Genomic DNA, 21,114 nt, shown 5'->3' with positions numbered 1-21,114 from the left:
CCTTCTTGTCATGAGTTCGCCTTCGGGCAGGAGGTTCGAGTAATCCGAGCATCCAGCATCCAGTCTAGTGCTTTTCCCAGAATCATGGGTTTTGGTAAGCAACGCAAGAGAAAAAAAAATACACAAAGACCTATCCATCTCCATTTGTTACAGAGCTCTTTCTAAATGAGGAGGAGTTGAAAAAACTGTACGAATTCGAGGAACAATGTGTGGAGGAATATTTCCGAGAAAAAGAAGATGAAGAGCAATCATCTAACGATGAACGGATCAGGGTTACTTCTGAAAGGTACGGGGTGAAACCATTTTTTTCCCAGTAGTTGGTGCAAAAGCAGTACTGGCTTCAGCCAATGAAGCGTAAGAAAGCTCACCATGTGGGATACAAATGCCACAGCCAGTGGTTAAAGTTTTGTGATAGTTTCTCCTTCCTGGTAACACAATGGAATTAACATGGGCATTAATGATAAAGCAAGGGGGCAGCCCTGTTACGTTTTCCCTCTCAAAGTCATATCAGTTTTTACAGATCAGCAGGATAAAATTAAATTATTTAAGTATTCCATATTGAACTTTGATCCTGATCTTTTCCTCTGAAAACTTGGCTTGCTCATAGGCAGAAAGAACATTTTCCAGAAATAGTTGCCTTTAGGCATTCGAACATATTTTCATTTTGAGATAAGAAATTGACTGCAGCAGTGGCTCTTTAGGGCTGCTCCTAGTTCCAGAAGTGGATATGTAATATCCATCCATCCTTGACATATACGCTGGTTGGTTCTCTTAAAGCATGAGTGACTTTTGTGTGTGGTTTTCTCCACAGTTACAGTGTGTGGGTGTTTTTCTTACTGTTGTAATGGACAGCATGGCTCTCCACAGCTGTTGCGACGGTGAATAATGAGAGGGACACGAGCTGACGATTTTTATAAAGCTGAAGAGGGCTGCTGTTGTCCGTGCCTTCAAGTTGTCTCTCGCTTGTGGCATACCTGGGAGTGACTGCCCTTCATAAGTCTTTCACAGCCCTGCTCTGCTCTTGCAAATTCAAGGCAGTTTCTTTATGGAACTGGTGCATCTCATAGCTCCTCTTCCTCCTCCCCTTCCGCCTTCCAATTTCACTGGCATGGTTGCCGTCTGCAGTGAGTCTTGCCTTCCCACAATGTGTCCAAAGAATGGCAACCTCAGTTTTCTCCTCTGGAAATGGAATAGAGTGGAGGTTTTCAGAATCCTTTCCCCATTTAACCAGCAAAACTCTGTTTTGACAATAGTTATCCATAAGCTGTACTATAGAGAAATACCTGAGAATTGTGTCTACTTTATTCTTCTGGAGTGAGGGCCTCACATGGGAAGTGGGTCTACCTAGCTGAGTTTCTTACAGGCAGGTCAGGTCAAAAAACCCCACATAAATCCAGGTAGTGAAACTCTAGAAAGAGTTCTCTGAGCAAAAATCGGCACCCGGGAATGCTCAGAGTAGTTGTTGCAGGTTGAGATATGGAAATTCGTTGTCTCAGCAGGCAACTGAACCAGCTTCAGGTTCTATAAAGGTCTGCTCTGCATTTGATCCAACCGTCTTGAAGGAGGTAGTTGCACTTCTTCAAGGGCTCTTGCATGAACCTGTATTCTTGAGCTTCTGTGACATCTAGGAACTGGAGGAGCTGGTAGGGATGTGTCCTCCATTTCCAAGGATGGGGGCAGAACTACATCCTTTAGCTGGAAGAGCATAGTACACAATACTAAAATAATAGCCTGAACCTCATTTCAACTGGGCCATCCTCAGATTACTTTGGGACCCAAGAATCTGCATCATGGAGTCACTATGTGGAAGGCAATGGAGCTAGAAGAGCAGTCTGCCTTCTCCATAACTTGAGTAAGACAGTAACTTGTCATATTTCTAGCATCTTCCATGTAAACACACCAGCGTTCCCTCTGGTGGAATAGATCAGAAAAGTCTCCCCGTTCACAGCCTTTACTTACCCCGACCTGAGTCGTTGAAAGGTCCACCGGCACTTCAGTGCAATCGTTGGATATACATGCCCCAAGTTTCGAAACTCTGCTCCTAAAAGCATACCCAAGCCCACACAGCTATTCCTGATTGGAAGAGCCACTTCCTCATCTGCCCCTTCTCCTGATTCTGCAGGGGCCCATTCCCAATGAAAAGTGCTCATCTAAGGAAGGTCATCTTTAGTGCTTGGAAACAAGTCTGAGATTCCTTTTTTAGACGTCTAGCTCAGAGGACCAACTGTTTTCTTTTGGGTTTTCCGTCTCATGCCTTCTGCGTCTTCCCTCATCTCGATAAACCTTATTTTGGAACCTGTGTTTGTAAACACAGGGATTTCCCTGATTTCCCAAGCGGTACTTTCTTGCGATACTTAGACCAAGGAGAGGTAAGGGGAGAAGAGCTTGAATTTGTTCAGTAGTGACTAGGAGTTTACGTTTAGGTGTTCCTCTGCCAAGTGGAACATTATCCTGTAACTCTTAAGTGGTGCCAAACATATGACAGGGTGTCATCGGCTGGCTGCAGTCCCATGGCTGCAATCTTGACATGGATAATCTAAAATTCCACATATAGAGAGAACAGGCAACTGTTGGAAGCAGGAACAGAAAGTGGAGTGGCCCAGCCCAAATGCTAGTATGAACTTTCTAAGTTATTTTAACTCTTACTGGGTCTCCCTTCCCCTTTTCTTGGTTTTTATAGCCTTGCTCTAACCAGATAGATAGATAGATAGATAGATAGATAGATAGATAGGTAAAACTTGTCAAAAATCAGCTCAATTCAAATAATTGAATCCCCAGAGAGGTCCGCCTGGCGCCGTCGTTATTTGTTTTTCGGCGCCAGGCGAAGACCTTTTTATTTAAGCAGTATTTTAAATGTTAATATTATTGAATTTTATTTGGCCAGGGAGGCTTGTTTTATATTGTATGTTTTATATTATATATTTGTATTTTAATGTATATATTTTAAAATGTTATTTTAATTTATTGTTGTAAGCCACCCCGAGGCTTCGGCGAATGGGGCGGCATAAACATGTTTTAATAAAATAATAATAAATAAATAAATAAATAAATAAATAGATTTTTAAAAAGAAGGAAAGACATTAAAGGCTATCTGTCATAAAACCCCAGTCGGATTAGTAAATACTTCAACACAATAAACTGCTACCATAGTTCATCTTGAGTAAGTGGCATTCCCAGACTTTTGTCCAGCTGGGTAGGACCACACTCCCTCCGGATCTGTCTTCAGACACCCATCGTGGCTGCAAAGAATTTAGCGACACTGTATGTTAACGTTGGATAAGTGTCAGACAGCAGTATATCGATATATATATACTGCTCTAACCTACTAATTTAACTGATTAAAAATGGAAGCTCTAATCATCAATACAACAATGATTGTCCTTCTCCGTTGTTGTTCCAGACTGATAATTAGAGTGCGCAGGAGGCTGAGAGCTGTTGTATAATGAACTTCTGCATTGTTTCCTCCCTTGACTTCTAGAGTTGAGAATATGGCTATGAGATTAGAAGAAGTGAACGAAAGGGAACATTTCATGAAAGCCTCTCTTCAGACGGTTGACCTTCGACTTTCACAGTTGGAAGAGCTTTCTGGCCGAATGGTGAATGCACTGGAGAAATTGGCGGGGATAGACAAAGCGGAGGTCACGCACACCCGCTCTCGGGCATCCTCGGAATGCGATGCCGCCTACCTCCTCCGGCAAAGCAGTGTGAATAGTTCGGACGGATACAGCATGTACCGGTTCCATGGCGATGAGGCCGGCTACGACGAGGTGCCCACCCCAATGTCCCCAGCCTTGGCGTTGCGCAAGGCAGACTCCAAGTTGCAGCTGGCCCCAGAACGCCAGGGGAGTCTCCGTTCGGCCACCGGAGCAAATGCGGCCGCCTCTTCCGATCACAGTAAGAATACTTTAAACATCGCACAGGCTGTTTCGAGGCCGCACTCTGGCCCAGAAGACGGGAAGGAGCACTGCAGGAGTGAAGACACAACATCCCAAGTCGTCAGTCCAACAGAGAAGGTCGTGAACGGGCAGAGCAGAATCCAAGTAGACCTTCAGAATGCACACTTAGCCTTGGAAAGGACTAAGTTGGAGGCCACCATCTCCTACCCCTTGGACAAACCGAGAGCGATGAAGTACTATCCCCCCGAAACACTGGGTGCATCTCAAGCCACCATGATGAAGTCAAGGAGCTATATATTTGCGCAGGGTGGAAAGGTGCTTGGAGGCATCAACAACTGGACCGTTCTGGACCCAGGCTACAAGAGCATCACGGACCAAGTGTGTCCTTCCACAATCGAGCAGTGGACTGCCGAGTGGCGGTACGAAATTCAGCAGAAGCTGGCCAGTGAGCCCCCTCCCGAATACCCCGGCATTGTGTCGGAGGCCGAGATGCAAGCCGAGCGGAAGCAGCTCCTGACCGACACGGAAGAGGACAGCGATGTTGGAGAAGTAACCGGGCTCAGTGCCTCCCATCCTTCTTCTCCTGTGACGAAAAGGATGGACACAGACAACCAGCTGATTCTGGCCTCCAGCAGGAATGGCGGATTTCCTTCTGTGCGATCCAAAAGTTTACACGGCCACTCTCGGAAGCCCAGATCCGTTAAGGACAAGCTTCGCTGTCCAGGGCATGCCCGCAGCGTCAGCAGCTTAGCGGTAGCTGATGGGACGCCGACAGATGAGCAAAAGACAAATAAAGAGAATGCCTCCACGGAGACGGAATGCTAGCATGGCCTTTTCTCACCACTTGGCGGTGGGGGACAAGCAGCTGGCTTGCTGGGCTCAGTCAGGACAGCGCTGATTGAAAACCCACTGGCATCCGTCCCTCAGAGCCAGCCTGCGCTGGGGGGGTTTGCCGTGTGGCAGGAACACAGGGCACCTGTCGGGTGCAATCCCGCTCCAGGCAGTACCTGGGGTGACATGGGCTGGGCGAGTCCAAATCAAACCATGTGCAAGACAGTTTCTCTTCCTCTCGATGTTGTAGAAGAGACTAGCTCTGAATGACGATTCATTCCGGGGGTCGGATCTTCTTGATCCCAAATCGGCTTCCTAAAGCGGAGGGTCTTGTGTGTCGGTGGTCGGGGGGCAACACAGTTCACAGACTTTGGGTGCATGCTGCAGAATTACATTGTGGAGAGGCCAATATGTGGCACATGTAAAAAGTGTTGTCATCATCCCTCCTGCCTGAGGCAACTGTGGGTCTCACAGTGTTTGGACAGCCAGCTCCTCGGTGTGAGAGCCCCACAGTAACATTGGAAATGCAGAATCCCTTGTGTAACTTGTGGGGAGGAGCAAGATGTCCCAACTCATCTATAAAACAACCCTGTTTTTGTACCATCCTTCCTGACCTTGCCAGCCGATCTTGGATCAGTTGGCAATCCAGCAGAGATCTGGAATTTGGGTATCGGGGTGTACATTGATTAAATGTGTTTGGCACTCAACAACCATCTTCCATTTGAGAGCAAGCTATTATTTTCTCATGGTTGCTGATTCACACCGCTGATTTTGAGGTGGGAATATTACCAGAAGGGTCCCCCCCCCACACACACACTCTCTACAGGCCAAACTGTGTGACAGGTTTTATGCATAACAATTTCCTTTCAAGACGTGTAGCAATTTTTGATCTTTACCTTTGAGGATATTCACCCACGTCCAATATTAGAATGCCAATCTGTGCTTAATGCCCTCAGTTTAAAGCAGGGGTGCTTTTCAGCGACACCAAAGCAAAAGGAAGAGAAGAATGGGAATAGGAGACATTTGTTAAGACTTGAATATTATGTTCAGCTATGGCCCAATGGATCCCCTTACATAGAAAAGCTTTTTGCTGAAGGTCAATCCATGTCGGAGAAGTGACAGAGGGAAGGGATGGCTAACCCACTTCTGCCGCAATTTGTAACCTCCTCAACTTTTTTCCAAATGTTTTGCCCTTGGAAACCCACATTTCCAAGGGACTCTGTGAAGGGGAAAAGCCACGAGGAGAGAGATTGGAAGCGGGGAAGTTTCAGGACACTCTTTATGTGCCGCTTCGCTGGGTAAACAGAAATGTAATGTCCTGCATCTCTCTATGGCCTTTGAATTCTGTTTTAGGGTACACTAAAGGTGGTGCTGTGGTATCTTTGGGGTACAATGAGTCTAGAAGTCACACTAGTGCAGCCCTTTAAATGGAAATATTTAATCCAAGAGTTGTTTGAGGGGCTTTCGAGCAGTTGTTATGGGGAAGGCCTAAGTGGAAGTGCAGTTTGACTTACGAAAATAAACACACCTCGGTTATAAATCCTGCTGAGGAAAAGGCAGAGATGAACGGCTGTGTTAGAATTTGATTTGCAAGTCAGGTACTGGAATTTCTGATGGAAAGCTGGAACCTTGAATAGGAACCTAGGATGAATCTGAACATGTGTGTTCTCCCCACTCCCGCTTGCTTCCATGACCTCTGGCTTGTTCACACATAAGTGTCTATTATTTTATTTATTTATTTATTTGGGTAATTTTTTTACCCAGTCCAATACCCAGTGGGTCTCGGGACGGCTTACAATTCAAATCCCATAAATACATAGATAACCAAATAATACAATACAACTGATCCACAGACTGCGCATAAAAGCATAGTTAACATTAAAAGTATGGAAGAAGAATAAGGCCTTGACCTGGTGCCGAAAGGCATATAATGGCTGCAGGCAGACCTCTCTGGGGAGCGCATTCCATGCGCCGCATTGCATGCCAGAGCAGCCAGGCTGCCCATCTTCCATAAACTGCTTGCAAACTTTCCTGTCTGGGTTTCAAATGCTGGAGGACACCTGATCGCTAAACCGCATTATTCTATAACCAAAATTTGTGCACAGCCTTCTGTTCTTAGTGATTTCGTTTCCGTCCTTTCCACAAGGGTGCTCCCCCCCACCCCACCCCCAGCCAAGTTTGTTTTTCCTTTAAACCACCCAGCCAATAGATGACTTCAGTGGGAAAAGATTTCACCTAATTGGAATGAAAAAGTTAATTTTTCACAGCACACTGGTCAAAGGTTTATGCCAAACTCCTGGGACTCCACAGGCAGTAGTATGTGAAGTGAGTGCCATTCTGATTTCATTATGGGCTCGTATGCAACGGATTTAGTGGGACAAGAGGCCGTTTGCCTCCTTTCCAACATCATCATCCTGTTTTAATTTTGTTAAAAGGGTTAAAACAGACATAATGACCTTGCTGTTTAACCTTTGCATTAGAAACAGTCTTTTACCATATAATGGTCTTACAGCTGGAGCCAGAGAAGTGGCTGTGACGTTCTCTTGGTTACTCCATTGTGGAGTAATGGAGTAAGGTCCTGGGTTTTCCTACTCCTAGCACCTTGAGGCTCATAGCGCATGAAAAACATGCTTAGGCAAGGAGAGAAGTCATTCTGCAAACTCTGTCCCAGGATGTCCGGCAGAAAAGAGCAAACTGGTAAGAACTGTGGCCAGTAATGCATTCCTTGACCTTATTAGCATGTGTCCAAGATGGCAGCCAGGAGTTGGCTAACCACAGGGCTATTTGTTATTTTTTGAAGATCTGGCTTTGCTTGACACTTGTTTTAGTCATCTCAGAATTCAAGATGTGACTGGAACAACTTGGAGTGCAATTTGATAGCATTGCTCTTCCAAGTTTGCTTCTGTGCAAGTTTTATGCAAATGCATGGTTTTGTGTTCCTAGTTATATTGGTTTTAATATGCAGATGCCTTGCATTGTTTGCCTACATCCCATCAGTGAAAGAACACTGCCAGTTCCTAGCAAATCCGGGGGTGATACAATGCAGAAAACAGCATGCTGTTATCACAAGGAGTGGTTTATTAATACAGCCTTCAACCTTTTCCTTCTAGAATTTCAGTGCGTAACTTTCATCCCATGACTCAATCCATGAATGATGTGGAACTCTTAAATGATACATTTTCTTCACTTTGTACTGCTTGACTTTTTTGCACGGCAAAAGATTGCACCTAAACATGTGATGCACATTCGATAAACTATTTAAAAACAACTGTTACAAAAAAGGTGTGGCTTGCTTTGTTCATTTAACACGATGTATAGAGCAATTGTCAAGTTGGTTAGTATGTGGAAGACCCATGATTTCAGATAGCTGGGTTCAAAGTGTTTTAAGTTACTGGATTATTGAAATCAACAACTAAGCTAATCAAGGTCTAGCATTATCCACGTGTCAGAAAAGCTGCTTTTAAAGGGCTGTTGCAAAGAAGTGGTGTGGTGTAAAACCTGAATTTAAACACGTATGTTCTCTGGGGTTTGAATCTGAAACTCCTAGTCCTGTGTGTAGAACCTCCTTCCAAATGCAACTAGACAAAGATGGGGCCAGAATTATAATAAAAATTGATTTGCAGTTTCTTTGAGGGGAAGTCAAAGTACTACATAACTGCCACGTGAAAGAAAACGTCTGTCCCTCTGCTAAACTGTCCACCCTCTCAGGTGTTTTCTGCTGCCCAGTAAGTATCCATGCTTGTTTCCTAGGAGAAGCACTGCTGTAAAATGAATGTGCTTCTTCCCTCCCTGTTCATCTGGAAAGGCTCTTGATTGTGAAATCAAAAGAAATGTTGCTGGGTCTTGTAGAACTTTCTTCCCTAAAATAGAAAGGTCCTGAAGCTTGAAAGCACGCAGTGCCAAAATGCTGGGAAAGAGAGCATTATTTACTACTGTATCTTGAAAACTGTCAAACAAAAACCCTAATGAGGAAAAACAGGATGGAACTCAGGGGTGGGTTTTGCTAAGAATGGTGAGAGGAGACCTACCTACCAGGGTTTAATCCAAGGAGGATTTCTTACAAGCAGCTCCAGCTGACTAATAACACAAAGTGGCATTTTGTTGCTTTTATAACTGTTAACACAGGCATGAATTACAACTGTTGGACTCAAATGGGCAACACTGCTCATGATGATTAACAAGACTCTTGAAATTACACAGACTCCTATATTATTATTATTATTGATGGTATGAAGTTCATTGCCGTGGGTGAGGTCTGACCAAGGGAAACTAAAGCATCTGCTAGCTGCAGTGCTGAATCTGCAAACTCCAGCTCTCACTTGTTTTGGATAAATAAATTCACAGATCAACATTTCCATCTCACTTTCTAGCTCTCCAGAATCTCTCAAAGCAGATTACAAGCGATTCTTAAAATCAAGTCACGCTAAAATCTAACCCAGGCATGTAAATTGCATGCTAGACATTGGTAAGTCATTTAGGTAACATATTCTGTCCTTGTTCCCTGTTGTTGTCAAGGCCTGGAGCAGCTCCCACTAAAATCAGATCAGGCAGTTGCATGGGTTTAAGCAGCTGAAATTCTGCCCATGCCCGAAGTGGTCTCCCTGCTGTTCTCACTGTTGGGTCCTATCTTTTGCAAAACATCAGCAGAAGCACCAGTCTTGCTTTCTTCTTTAGAAACACAGAAATGCAGTCAGTCAGATGGGATTTTGTCTGACCCCCAGGTCATCTAGTCTGACCCCCAGCTCTAGCCGGCTCCACTCATGGGATCCCCAGCATGTGACTGTCCATTCTTTCCTTGAATGCCCTCACTGATGGAGTGAGCTTCCAAGGGAGGTGGCGGAGGCCCCATATCCTTTAATTGATGAGAGCCACTTCTGGAAGCTTTGTTCGCCTGAGAAGCAGAATAAAATTAGGGCAATTACAACGAACACATACACCAGTGAAGTCAACGAAGGAAGCCTATCATGCACTCAAACGCTTGCCATGAGGAGACAAAAAGAGCCTCCCGCATTTACAATAAACGGGATAATACACAATAAAACGTATTTGTGCAAAGGCCATTCAAACTTAAGGATTCAAGCTTATTTGCTGCTTGCTAACATGGGTACCTCCAGCTATGCTGGCCTACAGCTCCCATCAGCCCAAACCTGCACGGCCAAGGGTGACGGATGATGGGCGTTGTAGGCCTCCCTCTCCCCACACCTGGGCCAGAAGAGACCCACCCCGGCGCCCCCCCTCGCAGCGGTGCTCAGAAGGTGGCACCCAGCCCTCCCTTCCCAGAATCCTTTGCAGACCCCCTTAACAAAAACTCAGAGTCGCGCCGAGGTCTTTTGTCCCCTCCGCTCTGCCGTTCGAGGCTGCCGCCCGTCCCTCTCGCTACCCACAGTCCGCGCAGACCCGAGCGAAGGGTAGTTGCTAGGAGACGGGCGGCGGCGCAGGGAGAGAGCCTCACCCATTGGTCTGCCCCTGCTGCGGCTCCGCCCTCCGCGGGGCGGGGCTCGGGCCGCGGGCCGGCGCCGGGGGAGGCGCGGCAGCGCGCGTGACGGCGGGGGCGGGGCGAGCCGAGGCAGGCCAGGCCCAGCCCGGCCCGGCCGACCCCGGCGCTCCGCTCCCCTCCCTCCCTCCCCTCCGCTCCGCTCCGCGAGGTGGGGCAGCAGGCAGGCCGGAGCGGCGAGAGGCCGGGGAGCGGAGGAAGGGCCGGGGAGCGGGCAGAGCGGCCGCCTCGGGGCCGCCGGCGTCATGTTCTCCCTCAGGCCGCCCAGGGCCACCTTCAGGTCCTACCTTTTGCCTCAGGTAACGAGCGCGGCGGCGCGGCAGGGTGGGCCCGGGGCGAGGCGAGGCGCGGGGGCGCCTTTTTCTGGGGCCCTGCGCGGGACGCGTCGTGCCCGGGGCGGCAGCACGGCTGCTCGACCTGCTGCACGCCCGCCCCCGGCGCTGCCCCGCTCGGCTGCCCTCGCCCGCCCTGTGCGGCTGCGGGCGATGGGAGCTGTATTCCAGCGCGCCCCCGGGACACTTCGGGGAGCCGCCGCTCGTGCGGAGCCCCGGCCGTGCCTCCGAGCGGCCGGGCTCCCTAGGAGTCCGGGGGCGCCTCTTTCCCCGGGGAAGCCTGGGCTGTGCGGGCACGGAGGCGGCGCCGCCATGCCGACCTTGCACCTGGCAGAAGGGGCGGGGAGCAGAACATCCCTGCTGATCGCATCGCTCTGGGCGTTGTGACGGGCGGGATGGAAAAGCTTTAAATAAAACGAAATAAATGCATCCGAGTGTGGCGGCTGGTAAGTGTCGGAATGCCAGAAACATCTGCTTTGGTTTGGGGGTTTTCCGCAGCTAATTCGGCAGCTCTGGGCCATGCCCTCGCAAGTGGTGCATTCTTTGCAAACTCCCCCTGCCTGGTCTTTCTTTCCTTTGTTTCTACAGATCCAGCTTCCCCTTGTGCTTAGTGAAATGGCGTGGGAATACCCCACTAGGAAGGAATACCACACGCTGGGGGAAAGAGTTGAATGACATGCTTTTCCACTTCTCAAGAATGCATTTCTCCCTTTTTAAAATTCTTGCATGCATTTGTCTGAAATCGATAATACATGGTGGGTTCTGCCTCCCTAGTTGTTGATGCTGTGACAACTTTGGGATACTGGGATGGGAAGGACCCCAGTTTCAGTCTTGTGAAAGGGTTCTTGTGTGCAGCTACTTCCCTGCTCATTCCTTGGTAGTTCCTTTAAAGATGTGGTCTTCTCATTGGCTTGGCAACATTGCTGTTGTGGTTTTGTTGTCTTAGGTTCTTTTTATCTTGACAGATCACACCTCTGGTTGGCTTCCCCCACGACAACTCAATTCCTAGGAGTTCTCTAGTTAATAATTTGGAGAACTGGTTAATGTGTGTTCAGGTAGTATTGCTTAGTGTGTTAAAAGCACAGCTGTGCTATCTTAAAAACACACAGTGTACATGTAAGAGGTAGATATTTAAGAGACCTACAGTTCTGTACTCTAGCATGTAGAAGTTGGAGAGAAACTGCACATAAGGTACTATAGATACAGTATATCAGTGCAACAAAAATAACACTCTTGGAGCCAGTTAATTTATGTTCAGATTTATTAACAGGCCCAAATATTTTTATGTTTTTCTTGGGTTTCTGATTTTTTAAAATACCTTCACTGTTTTGGAATACATTGCTAAAAGCTACAATCTAAACAAACAATGAGTCACTCAAAGTTTGCTTTTCAAAATCCTGTTTGAGGGTTTAAAATACTCCCATTGGTTACTATAGTTGGATTTTGTGGCAGTAGACATGTACCAGAGATGTTTGACACTGGTTTTGGTACAATTAATTGTGGTATAAGCAACAATCATTTTAACAAAGATAGATGTCCTGCTTTCCAAACTGTTTTGCCATTAAAATTATATTTGGTTTCTTAAAACAGATGAAAGGTATTGTTAAAATTAATGGGAGGACTTTTTTTCTCCCCTATGACAAAGTGTGACTTCACCGTGAGCTCTACTGTATGAGTAATTTAATTCAAAAAAATTTGGGGTGGGAACTGCTAGTTTTAGAAAGGGTGGGTACTGTTTCGTGTTAGCATGCATGGACACAACCAGAAAAGGAAAAGCTGACACGTGTTCTTGTCACAACTTGCTTACTAACTTTTTTTTGTTGGTTTTAAAATGCGGTTCCCAGCCTTTGGACTAAACGAGTGAACAATGTCTTCAGCAAGGAGGGGATGTTCACTCCCTTGTTCCTACCATGTAGAGAGCAGCCTACCTGGCTTTATCACATAAGAAGGTCCCTGTTGGATCAGACTCCATCTAGGCCAGCTGCCTGTTTCCCACAGTAGCAGACCGTGTGCCCATGGAAAGCACCCAGTTGGCACTTGAAGACAATAGCCCTTCTTGCTGTGGTTCCCCAGGAAGGGGCACGTGGTGGTGTGCTGCCTATGAACCCCAAAGGCTCATTATCATCCCCTCTTTCCCCAGTGCTTGTGAGAATGTATACCTAACTTTGCATCATACAATGGCACAGTGTTAATGGGACCAAGCTTCTGGTGTTGCCTCTGCCATTGAAGAAGTTTTGGGTCATCCCAAGAAGCCCCGAGGAAGGGCTGGATCCAGGATAATCTTTTTTTTTTTTTTTTTGCCCTTTTCCTACCCCCTTGGTTCTTGATGGAAAAAAGAATACTTTTTTCCATCTCTTCTCTTACTCTTGACCATGTTTTCAAGATGGCAATTTTTAAAAAGTAGTGGTGAATTTTATTATTTCTGGTCATGCATATTCAAATTGTATTGACAGCTTTGTTTTCAGTTTCTGAAATTGAGTGCTGCAAAAAGAGTTTAATATTTTAATATACCAGCTGCCTTTGTTAAAAAAAAAAAAAAAAAAAGACAAGGCTATGTGTGTGAACCGTGAGAGATAATTTGAAAACAGTGACCTATTTCTCCTGGAATAGCCAAGCATGGGGTAATTCCCCGGATGCCAAAATCATATTATCATAACCTATTAATATGCTTATGAATTTACCATGACTGGAGCATGTATTTCCTCCTTTGCAGGGCCAAGTCGATACAGACTGTATTTCATTTCTTGTATGCTTTGCCGTAACTGCCAAAAATGGAAGGCTGGGTTAGTTCCATATGCTGAGCATTTAGGTCTTCGCATAAAAATGTAACATGCACAAAATGTTCAGCCCAGCCAGTGATGGAGATAAATGTGTACTGAGCTAGGACTGACTGTGCTTCCATACTAGAAGGTGGAATTCAGTTATTTGCCAGTCAAATGTACAAAGCCAAGCTGACAGGATTGCTCTTACACAGCTTGCTGGAAGAGCAGCGTTCTGTTGTCTAGCAGCACAGGTGTATCTCTTCCTAACTGTAGGTAAACCCTGTTTGTGTTCTTCTGTGCTGCCAAATCACTTTTGACTTGGGGCAATCTTGTGATTAAATGCATGTCAAAATGTCCACAGTTAGACAGCCCTGTTTGCTAAAAAAAAAACATAAAGGTTAGGCCTCAACTCTACAAAAATTTGCAGATGATGTTATTAAGTATTACTTCATGCTGTACTTCTGTTGTTCTGTGTTGCAGGCTGAAGACAGGATAACGCCAGAGCCCAGGCTTAAGAAACTGGAGCCAGCCCTCCTGCCAGGTAAGCATTCTGTGCATCTGCCGGCAGGAGCTTTGGCCCAGAAAGTTTCTGCTGCAAATCTTCCAGGTGTTTTTCGATCCTCTTTGTTGTTGCTTGTGCTTAATCTTTATCCAGACATCTGCTCCTCTTGAAAATTGGGGTGTTCTCTGTTTAATTGGTAGCCTGAAGTTATTCCAACTTCTGTACATGTTCATACTTCCCCTTCCCCTCCTCCTTAAGAAGAACTCTCCCTTGTCTAATTGGCCATTCTTCATTGAAAAAGCCCATATTCAGAACCTGGTAAATCCACTCCTCTCCATGCTCTGTGTGTATTTATTTATTTATTATTTATTAAAACATTTTTATGTTTTGTTTTATGTATGCCCTTGCCCCATCTGGTAAGCACCCCTGCTTTCAGCAAAAGCCCTGCCAGTGGGAAGCTCCCCCACCTCTTCTTTCCTCCTTGGTTCTTCAGTGAGAAAGGAAAGTTTCACTTCCGTTTATGGAGAAGATCCATTCTCCCTTGGTACTAAAGGAAGAAACAAAGGGCAACTTTTTTCACTTACTGTTCCGGCTTTTTTTTAAAGGTGGCAGCAGGGAAAGGTTGTGCTTCCGTTCCCTGCAAATGCCCAGCTTGCTGGGGTGACAGCCGTCTCTATTTTTCTTGCTTCAAGAAAGGTGAAGAAAGGAACAATGGTTTTGCTCTGAGTTGGGAGCTGTGCAAAAAGTGCCAGTCTTGCCTCTCCATCTTGCAAAAAGTAAATGGGAAGAGAAAAGCAATCCCTCATAGGTTTTCTCTCTTCCTTCCACTGGTTTTTCTCTGGAAGCAGTGAATGGTTATGGCCAACTGTTTATTTGAAAACTTTCAACTCACGGTGGAAACAAAACCATCTTTTCTTCTAGAGCATGGAGAAGAAAGGAGAAGTAGTTTCCATCCTTTTAGTTCTTGATAGTGGCAGTGCCTTTCAACTTCTGCCTCTTGCAACTTTGTGACAGGAGGGGGAAAGCACCTAGTCTTTTCTTCAGAGAACACTGGAAGGGTGGAGAAAGGGGGAAAATGACAACTTTTCCTTCCTGTTAGGCTTTTGGAGAAGCACAAGTAGCAACTTATTGGTGAACACTCTTTCTGCAAAAGTACCACTGTGGATGGAAGCTGCCTTCAGGCTTTCTTCCTGCCCTGCAGAAGAAAGGAGGGTTGCTTTCTCCTTTTTCCTAAGCTTTTGGACCTTGCACTTTCTGCAAAAGACTAACTCGAGTCCCGCAAACATGCTATTGGACTTGGGGAAGGGATGCGGCTGGAGCGATGGGAGTATTGTCTTTGCCTAACACGCCAAGCTAAAATTTGTTGACCACTGCCGGTTGCTTGTAACATCTGAAGCACTAGCATTTTGTAGCAGCTTCTGCAACTTGTGAAGAAAGTGTCATAGATGCTTTTCTCGCAGCTTTATTTTTCAAAATTAGCTTTGCAGGATAAGTGTCATAGTTGTGCAGAGCAACACTTAGTTGCATTCCAGAAATGGCCGTTTATGACTTAAGCATAATTTGTTTAAAGACCTGTAATATGCTTTATGCTGCAGATGAAAGTTCTAAAACAGCTCTCTAAGGATTGAAGAAGTGACCTTCTAACCTCAGCTCTTGCTGAGGTCAAGATGGTCACTGAATTGTCCAAACTGCAGCTTCAAGCATTTCACTGTGGAAGAAAACTGGCAAACATTCATACAGAAGTGCACAAATAATTAGCCGTGGTGTTTAAATCTGACTTTCTCTGTGCTGAACCTTGGTTTACAGAACTATTGGTCTCTGTCCTAACTGATGTGGTCACAAACCCAGAGAGGTGCTGGGTTATCACACACGTGCCTTGGCTGCATTCAATGACTGCGCACAAAGTGTAGTTTCTTCATGCTTTGTGATTTATCAGAATTTGAATTTCTCCACACTTGGCAACAGATTCCCTACTTCTGGGCTATGTGAGAGTGCGAGCAGTTGCAGGGCTGTGAGTTGCTGTGGTCTTAAAAGAAACCCATGTGGGAGAATTCACACTCCCCCGAGGAACGGTTCCTCCATAATTTTAGTACGACCATCTGTAGGCAGCTCTGCCTGCAAGTTAGCTTAAAGGAGTTCAACCTGCTTCAGATCTGAAGTTAGCAGAAGTCGTTCTTCTTCGTTGAAAGAGAGGTCCAGCTCTCTGCATGCATAATGACTCGAGCTTTGGCCCACGGTATGCATTCGTACAACCTTCTAAAGTGGCAGGCAACGGTGGGTGATGATGGCTGTTGGAGAACAAGTTGGGCTGAAGGTTTGCTGATCCTTCAAAGTACAGTCTGCTGAAAGCGGGGGTTGGATTATCTGGACACACTGCGAGATGGAAGTTATGAAGAAGAGGAGGAGCTGCAAAACTGTGGGCACAGGGTGAAGGTCTTTTAATGTGTGTTGGCTAATTAAAATCTCGTGATCTCAGCGTGTCACGTGGCAGACGAGGAGCACACATGGAGGCAGGGAAAAGAGGCTGCTGTGGCTTCTTGCCTGTCCAGGCATCCTCGCAGCATGTTGCCAGCTAGAGATGGCAGATTTTTCTTTTTAACTATGTGGGTCCTGTAACTTGACCGTGAAGACCTGAACACTAAAGCGTTAGCAAAAGCTAGATTTCTCTCCTTCCTTTTCCTGAAAAATTACGATCCCTCTGGATCGAGTTGTGGATATATTATTGATAAGCAAGCGAGATTGATGGCAGGTGGTCTGACTTAAGACTTCAAAGCCTCTTACATCTGCTTAAGGGTAAATTAGTTCATTTGCTTTATCAGGGATGGGATTGTAGTCATGGCTGCTGAGTAATCAGTAGAAAATGCAGACAAGCCTCAAGTTGGTTGATCAGATTTACTTACTTATTTAAAGTTTTTATAAATATATTGCATGCATTTGATGTGCAAGAGTCTTGGCAAAAATAACAGCATGTTATTTTAGCAATAGACAGCAGTAGGGCATGATGGGAGCCCCTTCCCATTTGTCCAGTTTAGTTATATTTCACTGTTTTGACTGAGGGCAAAAACAGGAGGCAAAAATATGCCATAGTATTGAGGAAAACATGAATATTCGCATAGTTGCCAACCTGAATGGAGATTTAATTTCTCATGGGGTAACTCTCTTCTGTTGAGTAACAACCTGCCCTTCCTTCTGGAAAGTTCTGGACATTGTTGCATCAAGTGAATGGTCACCCTTAGTGTCCTTGCACATTTATGATGATGGGAAAACACCTAGTTTTACAATCTCATCTTAAGAGGCAGTTGTAAATTTTGTGATGCAAAAGGTAGATGGACTAAATGGTTTTTTTAAGGGCCTGTTCTTCTCATTTTTACACAAGAAAAGTTCCCATAGTGCTGAGCAGTCTGGAAGTTCTGGGACTTTTTCTGCGTAAACGTGCGTATGACCGAGCCTTAAGCATACTTTCGCGTATTTTGTAGGCTCTGTTGCTGCTAAAAGGCATATTTAATTTGTGATTGCAGCCAGTTGGTATGCATGCTTGTTTAGAAAATATGTGAATTAGAAAGTTCAAATCACTCTTCCTTCTTAGTGGCTGAAATTAATAGTTCTTATCATTCCAACTTAATCATCACAACAGTTTTTGTGTCTTTGTCCTCCCACCCTCTAAACGCTTCAGGAAACCCTCTGGATGTAATTTTAGGTTTTTTGAAGTGCCATCTTTTTCTTTTTCTTGGTTCTTACCTGTTTTATAATTGCATTGAACAAAAGTGTAACATTGTCGTCAACGTGTTTCTAAACTAGAGTTTAATCATAGGCATATTGTTACAATGTGTGCTGTTCTATATTAAGAGCTAAAACAAACATTTACACTTGTGGTTGGATGCCCAGGGATTACTTACTATTTTGGTGATTTTGAGGTTGGGATAGTTCATCTGGTAAGATGCTATCATTTACATGACAGGGACTTCCCAACAGAGTCTGTGTACAAAGTTTTAAAGAAAGGTAAAACTACAGAGCAGGTCTGTCATCCATTTTAAATTGCATTTTGGATTGGTACAAATTACTGAATTATCTGACTATGTCCTTGCTCACATACTTGCTATAATTCAACTGATAACATAGGTTTTGGTCGAAGCCACTAATTCATGTACTGCTATTTTTTTTCCTTTGCTGGCCTTAAGACTGGAGAGCTCTCTTGTATTATGCCTTTCAGTGTAGGGTTACAATGTGATCTAGTATATCTCTACTTTGGAGGCTGAGTTCAATGGGAATTACTTCCATTAAGTGCACATACTTTTCAAGCCTGAATCGATTCCAGTCACGGTCATATAAATGTTTAGATAGAAATTAAGTCCTACAATTCCCAGTGTTCCCACCAGACTGTGTTAACTGGGGAATGCCAGGAGTTGCGGGAAGACTTTTCTGTCTAAAAATGTGCTGGGTTGTGCCCTAATTATATGAGTTCAGAGAACGTGTGCCCATATTAGCTGTCCCCAGCCTGGAATATTGTATAGATATTGAGGGCTCCAGTTCCCTTCAGCTCCAGTCAACATGGCCAGTGGGCAGGAATGCTGGGAGTTTTGGTCCCAGACATCTAGCAGGCACCATGTTAGAAAAGGTTGTTACAACTGAGCCCCGTTCAGACTTGCTCACAGGTAACAGTGTGTGTGTGTTGGGGGGGGGGGCATTCTTATGCGCTCTCACAGGGGAGTAAGAACTCAAGCGAATCCAGTTACTTCTGAGCAGACAGGTGTATTAGTGCCGTGCAGTTGAGTCAGAAGTTCTGGCGCACCTTGGGGTGATGCACAGCTTTGCTGTGGAGAGGAGGCAAGGGAGTGAATGATCAAGGGGGCGCTGAACTTTGTGTAGGACTCACTGATCTGGTTGGGACAACTTTCTTTTAAATTCAGAACAATTAAGACTCAAAAACTCTGTATTCCCCAACTCTGTATTCCCCAAACCCTAACCCTACCCTGGATTTCCACTTTAACCGTAAAATAGGGCTCACTGACTGATGGATCATTCTGATTTATACAATCCTCATGCTCCGGAGTTTTTTCAGCCCAGCTCATTATACCTCGCCATTCCAAATGCCTTCTAGCCCCCAGAACACTCAGAAGCACCTTAGTTTTCTGAACCCTAACTCTACCCTGGATTTCCACCCTAACCCTAAAATAGGGTCCACTTACCCATGCATTGTATCGATTTCTAAAGTCCTCATTAACACTAAAGACAACTAACCCATAGGCAACCTGACAGTCTTACACTCTTTTTTTTCTTTAGATTTTCCTATCCCCTCATTGCATTAGCTTCACCATGTCTTTTAATGCCAAATGCTCTACTGAAAATGTTACTAATGCCCTTTATATAACTCTATGTGTTTTCAGTGTAAGTCGCCATCACTTTCTGGTTCTTCAGTATTAACTTAAATTGAATAAAATCTGAACAGGTGGCAACAACTGATGAAGCAGTGTGCAGTTTCTTCCAGATCCCTTTTGGGGCCACTAACAGATTGCCAGAGTTCATGAACATTTCCTAAAACGGGTCTGCAGAAAGCACTTGATGGACTTCCAAATCGAATCTCCTCTGAATTGTGTTTTTCCCTTCTGGACTTCAAAATAACTTCTGAAGGCACAGAACAGAAGATTAATTTAGAAGTGGATTAGAGGAAATTTACATTTAAATGTGCAACGCATGCTAATAAGCTCATTCTGTTTTGATATTCAGCTCTTCTAGTGAGGGCATTTGACTGAATATGCCTAGGAGACATAATCTGCTTTGATGAACTCCGTGGATTTTCCTTTTAATACTTTGGTTCTTTAGTATCTGCTTGTGGATATGTGTAAACTGTTCAGCCACAGAGATCTGCATTAATGTAGTAGTTGCTGCCACATAAATGTGTTAGGCGGTGGTGCATTTTTAGCATTTTATCTGGAGAGAGCTATTGTGTAGGACAGGAGGTAAGATCTTGAACTGCATCCTACTTAAATCTGTTCAGTTTCTGGGTGGCCTTAGCAGACTGTTTCTGACCCTGTCTTTCCCCATCACCACATCTGTGCTGTGGAGATAATCACACTGGACAGCAGGCAGGGGCATGGATACTGATGAAAGAACAATGTAGTGAGGTGCCCTTGGAACAAGAACTGTATTATGCAAGGAGCATAATCTTGTCAGCTCCCTTATAGTTTAAGCACAGATGTAGCTCTTCAAGTAAAGGAAATGACACTTCGTGTGTTGTGTTTGGCCGGGTGGTGTCCATAATACTGTTTATCAAATCACATGTTTTAAAGGGAGCATGGTTTGCTTTTAATACAGAACTACTTTCATGTTTTATGTACTGCAGAAGAAGTAGAGATTAACATTCCCCCTGTCTGGTGACCATGAGGTGTTTGGCTACAGTTCTTATAATTCCTGAGCATCAGTTAGGATGCTTGATGGGAGTTGTGCAAAACAGCTGGAGGGCACTGGGTTGGGGAAGGCTCCTCTGAAACAGACTGCTATGTACATGCTGACTGCCAACTACTATAATGCACTCCAGCTTTCCTCATATCAGCTGCTGTGTTGGACTGCAACCCCTGTTATTCCCAGCGAGCATGTCCATCGCAGTTTAGCGCATCTGGAGGTTTCCAGGTTGATGAAAGGCCCAATTCCATTTCATAATCCTTGTGCGTGCACCTATCCGTACTGTTTTGCCACATCCTTTTCTCGTCCCAAACATCCCTACTTCTGTACCACCATTAGTGGAACCAGAGTAGCAATGCCTGCTGGGTGAGCAGATGGAAGCCTCTTCCTCTCCTTGGCAGCCCAGTCTCCTTCCCTGGGAACTCCAGAGTGGCTTCTCCCACCATGCCTCCCACTTGGGTGCAGGATCATTGGGATGGGAACATAGTTTTAGTCCCATGCAGTTTTGGCTCCCTGCCAATGTGTGGTGCAGTCCTCAAGGCCAGCAAGCCTTCCACTCCCTTGTCCAAAAGTATTTTTGTTGTCAGTTGACAGTCAAATGGCTGCCAGATCCCCAAAATGTACTGGAAGGATTCATATAAAAGAAATGCAGAGCAGACTTTGGTTTCTTAGTCAAGGATTATGGTGTTTTGCAGGAAATGTAAGTGCATGTTTAAATGTACAGATATTATCAGCACCAGTGATGAGTCAAAGCAAGAAGTGTAAAACTCGGCAAAGAACGTCTTGATCAGGTTACAAGATGTCCCAGACCATTTTGGAGAGCATCTGTTAACCTGTATGTGCGCCTGTTTGGCTTTTCTTGTTGCATTTCCATTAGGGGTTAGTGCAGTCTCGCCCT

General features: G+C 45.2%; 2 protein-coding genes across 2 annotated transcripts in view; both read left to right on the top strand.

Annotated features, from left to right (window-relative positions):
• The window catches only part of TRPM1 (transient receptor potential cation channel subfamily M member 1), a 45,050-nt gene extending 37,085 nt beyond the window's left edge, over window positions 1–7,965 (top strand). Inside the window, exons 24-25 of the mRNA XM_044438953.1 lie at window positions 154–286; window positions 3,479–7,965. Coding sequence (XP_044294888.1) covers window positions 154–286; window positions 3,479–4,721 — 1,376 coding nt within the window. The 3' untranslated portion in view covers window positions 4,722–7,965. The remainder of the gene's footprint in view (window positions 1–153; window positions 287–3,478) is intronic.
• A 2,393-nt stretch (window positions 7,966–10,358) lies between these two features.
• MTMR10 (myotubularin related protein 10) overlaps window positions 10,359–21,114 on the top strand; it is a 37,251-nt gene continuing 26,495 nt past the window's right edge. The window contains exons 1-2 of the mRNA XM_044438626.1: window positions 10,359–10,520; window positions 13,796–13,856. Coding sequence (XP_044294561.1) covers window positions 10,467–10,520; window positions 13,796–13,856 — 115 coding nt within the window. The 5' untranslated portion in view covers window positions 10,359–10,466. The remainder of the gene's footprint in view (window positions 10,521–13,795; window positions 13,857–21,114) is intronic.

This window comes from Varanus komodoensis, unplaced genomic scaffold (assembly GCF_004798865.1).
Source record: "Varanus komodoensis strain SLA01 unplaced genomic scaffold, ASM479886v1 scaffold33, whole genome shotgun sequence".
Lineage (NCBI taxonomy): Eukaryota > Metazoa > Chordata > Lepidosauria > Squamata > Varanidae > Varanus > Varanus komodoensis.
Note: the sequence above shows the minus strand (reverse complement) of the source record. Positions and strands in the feature narration are given on the sequence as shown.